Source organism: Plectropomus leopardus, chromosome 1, assembly GCF_008729295.1.
Source record: "Plectropomus leopardus isolate mb chromosome 1, YSFRI_Pleo_2.0, whole genome shotgun sequence".
NCBI lineage: Eukaryota > Metazoa > Chordata > Actinopteri > Perciformes > Serranidae > Plectropomus > Plectropomus leopardus.
The window spans coordinates 760,743-771,560 of NC_056463.1; the positions used below are offsets into that span (position 1 = coordinate 760,743).

The 10,818-nt window shown below is 42.7% G+C and overlaps 1 protein-coding gene across 2 annotated transcripts; it reads left to right on the forward strand.

The window, feature by feature from the left end:
- The first annotated feature begins 2,479 nt into the window (after positions 1–2,479).
- LOC121944545 (alpha-2Db adrenergic receptor-like) lies at positions 2,480–8,516 on the forward strand. 2 transcript variants are annotated; one of them, XM_042488375.1, is made up of 3 exons: positions 2,480–2,613; positions 3,260–3,649; positions 6,749–8,516. In XM_042488375.1, exons 1-3 carry the CDS (start codon positions 2,608–2,610, stop codon positions 7,880–7,882), a joined length of 1,530 nt encoding a protein of 509 aa, XP_042344309.1. In that variant the 5' UTR covers positions 2,480–2,607; the 3' UTR covers positions 7,883–8,516. The 2 variants fall into 2 exon arrangements, with proteins under 2 accessions (XP_042344309.1, XP_042344317.1); XM_042488383.1 differs by lacking the exon at positions 2,480–2,613 and having other exon boundaries at positions 3,181–3,649.
- Positions 8,517–10,818: the final 2,302 nt, after the last annotated feature.

The following is a 10,818-nucleotide window of genomic DNA, read 5'->3' on the forward strand; positions in this document are numbered from 1 at the left end:
TCCCAGTGTGACTCACTTTAAGTTTATTGTGAATTAGAAAACGGTGTCCTGTGTTAGTGCACCAGCCGTTTGGCCTTTTGAACGTACGGACCCAATTTTCGGGCATGCGTCGTACTGTGATACGACGCTGTGACTCCTCTTTTGAACCTCCTCGAGCTCTTCGCAGTGGGACAGGTGTGCAGGTGAAAGAGGACACCAGGCCACCGGGACGTGGACGTCCTCCTGACAGTTTCAGTGTGTCTGAGGCGTGTTTACGTCTCCTCCCGCCGGCTGACAGATGCGGGCTGCGACCTTTGATCGTTGTTTCTGGCGGAGGGTCGGAGGGTCGCTGATTGAATCCGCGCTGTCACTGAGCCTCTCATTATCGTCACGTCACAAAACCCATAATTCAGCTGGTGCTGACGTGTGAGCGCTCGTTATTCCCGCCGACCCAAAGCCTCGAGTGCTCTTTAGGTTGAACAAACAGCTGCGAACGCGCTCTGTGAGCGCTCCCCCCGAGGAGGCGTGTTGATGTTCATCAGCTCGGCGGCGAGCGTCATTACAGCAGGCCACAAGCTGCGCTGCGGCATCATGGGATTACCGCCACCCCTCCCTCCCTCCCTCCTCGCCTGGCTTCACGTCACGCGTGTTTTTTTTATGCTGCGTGATTTCAGAGGTCTTTCACCTCTGAAGCCGATACGAGCGGCGCGTGAGCGTCACGGCGTGAGCAGAAGTGTGAGCTCGCTGCCAGCCGGCTGAATTCGGAGCGCAAGAGGCTGATTCGATGAAAGCTCATTCAGGCGCTCCGCACGCGATAAATGGAGGATGATTGATCGCTCTAAAGTTGATTCTGTCTCTTTTAACAGCTTTTCTGTCGCTTCCTCTTGGCCTAATCCTCTCCTCCTCTTCGCTGACTTCTTTTATTCTCCTCGGGTCTTATTTTCCTCGTTTCCTCTCCTCTCTGTTTCCTCCTCTCCTCTTATTTTCTCTTGCATCCTCGTTCCTCTCCTCTCCTCCTTTCCTTTCTTGTCCTCCCCTCTCTACCTTTTCTTTGCTCTCGACTTTCGAATTAAGTCTGTTTATTATGACAGAAAAATGTTATGAGAATAAAGTCGTAGTTTTTAAAGAAAAGAAAGTTGTGATTTTACAAGAAAAAAAGCAATTTTATGGAAAAACTCAGAATATTATGAGAATAAAGTTGTAATTTTACGAGAATTAAGTTGTATTTTTACAAGAAAGATGATATTATATCATGGAAATAAACATCCTGCATTTATAGTTTGCTGGAAATTTCAGTTTAATAAAATCTTGTAAAATTGCAACTTTACTTTCATTAAATCACGACTTCTAACGTCTCTCTATCCTACTCTCCTCTTGTAGTGTCTTTTTTTATCTCCTTTTCCTCTTTCTGTCCATCTTTTTTATCTGTTTTGTTTACCTTTCCCTCCTTTTTTTCCCTCTCCCATTCTTCTTCTCCCCGTCTTTCCTTTTTTTTCATTTCTCTCCTCTCTTTTGTCCTCCTCTCCTCTCATCTCATGGTTTCTTTTTTCTCCTCTCCTTCGTTTTATCTCTCTTCCCCCTCTCCTTTTTGCCTTTTTGTTTTGTTTAGCTTTCAATCTTTTCCTCCTCTTCCACTTTCTCTTCCTCCTCTCATCTCTCCTTTTTCTTTTCTATCCTCTCATTCCTTCACCCCTCCCTCCTTTTTCTATACTTTTCCTTTAATTTATTCTCTCTTTCCCTCGTGTTTCCCCTCTATCTCATTTTTGAATCCTTTTTTTAACCTCTTTTTGTTTTTATCTTTTCTCCTCCTCTCCTTTCCTCCTTTTCTTCTTCTTCCCATCTGTCTGGTCCGACTCCTTTTTCACCCCGTCTCCTCTTTCTATCCTTTTCTTTTATTTACTCTCGTCTTTCCTCGTGTCGTCCCTGTATCTCTCCACTTTTCTTTCTCTTCCTCTCTCTCTCATAATGTCCTCCTCTCCTTCATTTCTCCTCTCTTTCCTCTCCTCTGACCTTGTTTCCTTTCCTTGTATGGTTTCTTTTTCCTCTCCTCTCTTCATTTTGTTGACCTTTTCTCCTTTCTCTTTCTTCTCCTCTTTTTCTCTCCATCTTCTGTTTTCTCTTCTATCTTCTCTCCTCCTATATCTCCTCATTTGTCCTCTCCTCTTTTTCTTTTTGTTTACTCTCATCTCTCCTCCATCTCTTACTCCCACTCTCTCATATTATCATTTCATCTTTCCATCTTTTTTTATTGTCCTCTCCTCCCTATCTTTGCTCCATCCTCTTCTCCTCCCTGTATCTCCCCTCTCTCTCCCTTCCTCTTCCTCCCACTCTTCATCATTGTGTCCTCCTCTCTCGTCTAATCATCTCTCCCTCCATCCTCCTCCTCCTCCTCCTCCTCCTCCTCTTCTCTCTCTCTTATCTCTGGCCTTCTCTTTCCTCTCAAATCTTCCTCTCTCCCTCTCTCCCTCTCTCTCTGCATCTCCTACTCTTTCCTTTCATCTCTCTATTAGCCTCCCTCTCTCCTCCTCCTCCTCCTCCTCCTCCTCCTCCTCCTCTCTTTCAGCAGTGGAGAATCGGTGAACGGCAGCAGCGGCAGCAGCAGAGTCACTCAGCACGCCGACGACTCGCATGAAAGTGAGGACCTCTCTTTTTCTTTCTCTCACCCCTTTTTGTCTTCTTTTTTTCCATCACATCCTCTTCCTCTTCTCCGCTCTTCTTTCTTTTGTTTTTCCTTTTCCACTTTTCCACCCTTTTCTTTTTTCGTCTCATCTTTCGGAGTGCGGCAGTCTGAGGGTCTCATGCATTTCAAACAGGGTTTCTGTCCTTGCTCCAACTACAGCATGTAGACGAGTGCTTTTACAATTTTTTTCCTTTTCTATATATATATATTTTTTTGCGTCTTGTTGGAAATAAGTAGGCCAGTCTTGTCGCTTTATTGCAGCATGTGGATATTTCTGGATATTTCAGCAGGTCGGACTTTGAGTCCCAACTTAAATCATGCAAATCCTTCTTTCGGTGGCAGATGTGTTGCAGCGGCAGATGAGGCAGTTTGCTTTTGGGTACAGTGTTATGAAATATTGAGCGCTGCTGTGAGCGTTTAAGACATGCACGAGTATTTCTTTATTTATAGAGATTAAAATTATTTTGTGGCCGGTGAGGATTTTATTTTTTTCTGTAACCAAAGAGACATCTGGCAGATTCTCTCCTTTGCTTTGCTCTCTTTGTTTCTCTCATTCATTTCTTCATTTTTTCTGTTATTTCCTCACTGGACGGCACAAAGACACTCTGCGGCGAGCGCACAGGAGTTGACACAAAACATGGGGATCCTACCATAAGACGTTTAACCAGGATGGACTTATCGGATGTATTCACGGCCACGATTCCGGCCAGTTGGCCGCCAAACTCTTCATTGGAGAACCACACCTCCTTCTCCTCCTCCTCCTCCACGAGGTCTCCTCCTCTACCTCCTCACTCGCAGGTGGCGTCGGTGTTCATCGTGCTGGTGGTCACGGTCATCATTCTGGGGACCGTGGTGGGTAACGTGCTGGTCGTGGTGGCGGTGTTCACCAGCCGAGCCCTGAGGCCGCCGCAGAACCTCTTCCTGGTGTCTCTGGCATCGGCGGACATACTGGTGGCGACGCTGGTCATCCCCTTCTCCTTGGCGAATGAGGTGAGGAAACGGACTCTCATCCATCTCATACAATCTGTATCTGGACATCTTTTCTCAACAGGTTACAGAGCTGAAAATGCAGCTGGATCATCAGCCAGAACGTGGAAATAACAGTAACGTTATCGCCAAGAAAAACAAACAAACAGATTTTGGACTCAATGATCGAGCGAATCAAAAGGTTAAAGGCATCGCTAAAGTTCTCAAAGGTTTCTGAATCTCTGCACCGAATTTCAGTGCAATTCATCCATCAATCATCGAAACATTTCTGTCAAAAGCATCAACTTTCTGGTGTCAGAGGATCTCCAAAATCATTAGGATACATCCTCAGGGTAACATGAATGTCTTTACTAAATTTTATAGAAATTCATCCCAGAGTTGTCAAAACACTCCGGAAAAACCTCATGATGGTGCTAAAGAAAACAGTCGTCCTCTGGGACGACAGATTTTCCATCCAGTAGTTGTAGATATTTTGGGCAAAAATGTAAAAACTCTTCAAAGTTCACAAAGAATTTCTACACCAGATTTCATAAAGATCCATCCAGCTGTTGTCGAGAAATTTCAATCAAAAGCAAAAACCTTCTTGTGTCAGAGGACCTCCAGAATCATTCGGATATGTCTGCATGACCCATGATAGTGCAAGACAAAACGTTAAAAGTTCTCCAAAATTCACAAAGAATCTCTGCACCAAATTTCATGAAGATCCATCCATCAATTATCGAGACATTTCAGTCAAAAGCTTCAACCTTCTGGTGCCCAAAATCATCAGGAAACATCCTCTGGGGAAAACGAAAATATTTAATAAATTTCATGGCAATTAATCCAGGAGGTGACGAACATTTTCAGTAAAAATCAAAAATCAAAAATCAACCTCATGGTGGTTCTAGAGAAAATAAATCTTCCATCCAATAGTTGGTGAAACATTTCAGTCTGGATCAAACTTTTGGTCCAACAGACGAGTGCGATCGCTGAAATCGTGCTCAAAAATGTTGAGACGTCACTCAGCTCCACCTCTTTCAACTCCTTCAAGTCGAGATCTTTCTCTGCAGAGGAAAATGTTGGAATTGTACGTTTCTGCAAACCACGAATGCTTTACATTTGTACGTTTTATATGTATCATACCAACAACAGGCGCCGCTGAACTGCAGACCAACAAACAAGCTTCAAAAGCAGTTGTTTTTTAGCAAGTGGTTGCTGTTTTCAGTGGCAAAACAGATATTTTTTGGTGACCCATCACCGCGTTTCCTGCAGCATTTCGCGTCACAAAAAATGGTTATTTTTGACCAAGACATCACTGGATTTCCTGCTGGGATTGTCCTCCTAAACATATTTTGCACCAAAACTCGATCTTTTCCTCACCATCACCAAGTGGTTTTAGTGCCAAGACGTAACCAAACGGCACCGCAGTGTCGTTAAATTATTTTTAAAGCTTTTTTAAGTTTCAACATATTTGTTAAATAACAAAGTGCAAATGTAGAATTCCCGTTTTCAGGAATCCGACATTTATGCCGACATTTATTCCAGAGATTGTTCTGCTTTTTCCCGGCTGGCAGGGAACGTTCCCACAACATTGGCTAATGTTACCTACAAGTCCAAAGTTTAAGGATGTTCTAGGAACATGAGGAAAACTGAAAATGTCCTAAAATCTTAAAAATGCCCTAAAATCCTAAAAATGTTCCTAGATCCTAGAAATGTTTGATACTAGAAATGTCCAAAAATCCAAGAAAATTTATTTTATCCTCGAAACATCCTAAAATGTTAGAAAAACCCTAAAATACAAAACATGTCCCTAAATCCTAAAAACGTGCGAAGATCCTCGATACGTCCTAAATTCATAAGAATGTCCTAAAATCCTAAAAATGTGCTAAGAAACTAAAAGTCCTAAAACGGTCCATAAATCCTAGAAACATGCTAAAATCCTTGAAATTTCCAAAATTCATAAAAGTGTCCTAAAAGCCAAGAAATGCCTTTAAATCGTAGAAACCTGCTAAACATTCCTAAAAATGTCCTAAAAATGTGCTAAAAAACTCCCAAAGATGTCCTAAAGTCCTAAATACATGCTAAAAAATGTCTTAAAATCCTTGAAATGTCCTAAATTCAATAAATGTCCTAAAATCCTAAAAATGTCCAAATGTCCTAAAATGTGCTAAGAAACTAAGAGTCCAAAAATGTTTTTAAATCAGAGAAACATGCTTAAGTTCTTGAAATGTGTTTAATTCCTAGAAATGTCCCAAGTTCCTAAAAGTATCCTAAAATCCCCCAAATGTGCTTAAATACAAGAAATGTGCTAAAGTCCTACAAATGTTTTTAATTCCCAAAAATGTGCTAAAATCCTAAAAATGTGCTAAAAAAGTAAAAGTCCTAAAAAAATGTCAGAAAAATCTACAAATATCCTAAAATCCTAACGGCCGCTGCGTCTGGCCCCTGGCCTCCTGTCAGTGCAGACGTGTTTCTGCTCTGCGGGAACATTCGGACTCCGTAAGAACGTCTCTTTACCGCTCTGCTTTATGAGTGAAGATTTACTGATCCGAATTTTCGATTACCGTCTGAGATTTAATCAAAACTCAGATGTTCTCAGGAGAACCAAAGACAATTATTCCGATGGTTCCATCTCAGCAGAGCCTCATTTCACACAAACACAAACGGAGAATAAAACCCAGCAGAAAGGCCGGCGCAGCATCTTTCACACGCTGCACTGCAGCTGAAAACCTCCAATATTTACTCTTTTATCAGCTGCCAGAGAGGAAACACATGAAGAGGTAAATCTGAGAGTTTTCGCTTTAAACCGAGTTGATTTGGACAGCGGAGTGCATGCTGTGGAGGAGCGTGATGGATATTTTACAGTCTCTCTCAGCTGTGGAAAGACTGTCGGCTTAAATAATATTGCAGAGGGCTGATGTGAAACCACGGGGGCAAACACGCTGAGAGCTTTCTCTGCAAACTAAAAACAGTTGACGCCGACGTGGCGGTAATGAGATATCGACTGAGTTGTTATTTTCAGGAAAAATAATCCTTTTGGCGCCTCGCTCAGGGCCGCTCTCCTCTGCGGGTCGTCTCTGGCGCTTGAATTAACATATCTTAATTGGCTTGTCGTCCCTCCAGGTGATGGGCTACTGGTACTTTGGGTCCACCTGGTGCTCCTTCTACCTGGCTCTGGACGTCCTCTTCTGCACCTCGTCCATCGTCCACCTCTGCGCCATCAGCCTCGACCGCTACTGGTCGGTCACTAAAGCCGTCAGCTACAACCGCAAACGGACGCCAAAACGGATTAAAGTGATGATCAGCATCGTGTGGCTCATTTCCATCGTCATCTCCTCGCCGCCGCTCCTCATGTCGCACAAGGACGAGGATTTGGGGACGGAGGAGGAGGGCGACACGCAGAGGCAGGAGTGTCTCCTGAACAATCAGACGTGGTACATTTTGTCCTCCTGCCTCGTGTCGTTCTTCGCGCCGGGCGTCATCATGATACTCGTGTACTGTAAGATCTACCGCGTCGCCAAGCAGCGAGCGTCCACCGTGTTTGTGGCGAAGAACGTGCTGGAGCGGCAGCCGTCGCAGTCCGAGACGTGCTTCGCGGGCACCACCAGGACTGGCCAGAGAAAGGGAGCCGGCTGCGGTATCTCCCAGTACGAGCTGGAGAGCCCGCGGCCCGCCAACCGCCACAGCTCCTCCAACATGGACAGCAACAGCAGCCGCAGAGGAGAGCTGGACGACATCGACTTGGAGGAGCGAACGTGCGACGCCGCCGTAAAAACAACCTCCTCGTTTTCGCTCCGCTTCCCCAGGAGAGCCGGCGGGAGCGTGAAAACGGAGGATGCAGAGGGACAGTCTAACAGGTTGAAGCCTCCTCTTCCTCCTCCGTCCTGCGCCTCCATATCGTGGGCGTCCTCCGAGAACTGCTCCCACCACTTCCTGCTGCCGTCGCCGCTGCCGCTCCGCAGCCGGCAGATGTCCCTGTCCAAGAACAAAGTGGCTCAGATGAGGGAGAAGCGCTTCACGTTCGTCCTGGCGGTGGTGATGGGGGTTTTCGTCCTCTGCTGGTTCCCGTTCTTCTTCACCTACAGCCTGCAGGCCGTCTGCAGAGAGAACTGCACGATCCCCGACACGCTCTTCAACCTGTTCTTCTGGATCGGATACTGCAACAGCTGCCTGAACCCCATCATCTACACCATCTTCAACCGAGACTTCAGGAGGGCCTTCAAGAAGATTTTATTCCAGACTCACAAACGGACATAACAAGTGAATGTACAGTGGGAGGAACAAGTATTCAACATTTTCCTCTTTATTTTCGGTAAACATGTTTCTAATGCAGATATTCATATGAAATTTACACCAGACATCGATATTAACTCAATAAAACTACACAAATAAAGAAATCAAAACACCACAAACCATAAAGATCAGAATGATCACCTCATGGTTGTTTGCATCGGTGCACCAGTCAAGTTACAGTTGCAGTTTCCTTCCAAATGAGTGAAAACACGGACGCTTCACACACAGACGATCTCTAAAATCAGCAAAGTTTACAGATCAGAGTCGCCAGTTCAGAATCTGACCGAATTTCTCCCCTTCAGTTTCTGAGATATGATGCTGAGCAACGGACAGAAAAGTCTTTTGCAGAACATTTTGATGTCACAGTTGACAAGGTAGAAGGTAGATTTATTGCTCATTACTGAAGGTCGGCCCATCCAGCGCAACAGCTTGATCTGGGATGTTAGGGGTTAACCATGTCTCTGTGAAGATGTGATCAGAGTCTCTGATTTGCTGAGTGAGCCTCAATCACATCTCATTCACTTTACTCTCCTGTGAGCGGACATTAGCCAGAAGAAGGCTTGGTGGAGGAGCAGCTCAAGGTCCAAGTCGGGTCAGCCTCGCCCTGATGCCGGCTCTCCTCCCTCTCTTTTTCTTTCCATTTCGTTTCTCCTCTCTGGTCTGACTGGCCGCTCGGCGTATGCTGTTGGTGGAGATCCTCTCGAGGTCTGCTGCATTCAGTCCAAACCCCACACAACTAGAAAAACTTAGCAAAATGTAGCAAAAAAGAGGAGCAACCGGCTGTTGCATCTACATGCGCTGCCGTTGTCATGACCCATGACCTTTTGGATATAAAATGTCAGAACTTCATCATTTTATCATGTTAGGGCAATAACACAGAGACGCATCACATCATATGTGACCGCTCAAAAAACTCTTTGGAAGCGCATCTGAAAAAAAACGGGCTGCGTGCGGTGGCTCATAGACTGTTTACAAAGATGGACGATGTGCCCCCACTTACCCCTTTAGTGAGGCTAAAATATGCGAGATACAGGTTTGCCATCATGCCCTGGTGACGTCATTCGGAGCTGGAGACTGTGCAGTAGCTTTATCTGCGGAGTTCCCACCAAAACACCCGTCCAACCAATCGCAAGCAGCCCCATTAAATGCGAGAGCACTGATTGGCCGTCACAGCTGTCAATCATGGCAGGAAAGCCTCTTTTTGTATAATCGAATAACTCATTAAAACCGAACTTATCATAATAACAAACACGTGAACAAACATCAGGGTGATATATATTTAAAATTATGTTACAGGAAAAAAAGAATTTGTGTATTTTTAAAAAACACTTTGCCCTTTTTTTTTTAAACCATTTTCTTATTTATTTATTTATTTTTGGTTTTTTTTACTTTTTTTGTTTATTTGTTGGTAATTTTCCAGTAACTTTTTACTAATTACTTGCTATTTTCCTGGTCCATGTCTTGTTAAGTTGCTCTTTGTCTTTTGTTTTTGACAGAAATCAAACCAATTTGCTTGGTTTCAAGGGGTTAATATCTGTGTCTGGTGTAAATTTAATGTGAACAGCTGCATTGAAAATATGTTTACTGAAAAAAAAAAGTTGAATACCTTTTCCCCTGCTGTATGTGTGTTTGACGAACACAAACGTGTGTGCACACAGTTTCAATCCTGTTTTCCACTGTGCTGTCATACCGACATTAAAGGGCTTGCCATACAGCCTGCGTATTGATTTATTATTCAACCGCTCATGTATTAATTAAATAATCACTTTCAGTTCTAGTTGAAACCAGCCGAGGGAAGATGATTGTTTCACTCGGATGCTGTGTGCACTGTAAAACCTGATATGTTGATCTTATTTAAAATAATCTTGGAAACTGCCTTGAAAAAGGAAAGTAAATGTAACTATAAATCTCATTTAATGTTTACTTTATATCCAGCTGTTTAAAATGTAGCTGTATCCACTTAATTTTTGTGAAGTTGTTGCAACTTTAATTAGAAAATTTAATTGTTTTTAGTAGCTTCAGTAAACCAAGTTGATCTGACTTAACTTGATCATGACGAAGAGGAACGAAATGTGGAAAAAATCCTGGAAACCTGAGAAATGTCCTAAAATTCCAGAAACTTTCTTAAAATCCAAGAAATTTCCTAAAATCCAAGAAACTTGCTAAAATCAGAAAAATTTTTAGCTGCATTTACTTAACTTTGTAAAGTTGTTGCAACTTAAAAATGACAAGCGGAGTGACCTTGTGTTTTTTTAAGTGTTAGCAGTTTCAGTAAACAGACTTAAATTGATCATCGCAAAGAGGATTTTGCCAGTGAAGAAGTTCGGAGATCTGCGAGTTCTGTTTTAATAACGTGTTTCATAAAATACAAATATGACCGACCAGTTGAATAAAGATAAATAACGCAATAAACTTGGTTTAAACATGTAAGTTTTAAGTTACAACAACTTCACAAAATTAGGTGAATACTGCTTAATTTGAAGTAAATTTAACGATTAGATATAATGTTAAAATGTTTATCTGACAAGTCGATTTTACAAAAAAAAATCTAGAAAACTGATTTCCCTGAAAGGGAAAGTAAATCGAACTATTCTTTCATTATGCTTCCTTTATCTATTTGTAAGGTTTCCTTAAAATTCTGTTGTATTTACTTCATTTGTTAAGATGACTCAAAATAACAAATTAACTTTTTGTAAGTGATAGCCACTTAATCAAACCTAGTTAGTTTGACTTAACTCAAAAGTTGCGTTCAGTTAAGTCCGACTAACTCTGTTTACTTAAAAACTTATAATTTAATTATCATATCAAAACTTATATGATGATTTGCTATCATAAAGTACAAATACATTTAAATAGTCTTTTTTAAGTTGCAACAACTTCACAAAATGAAGTAAACACAA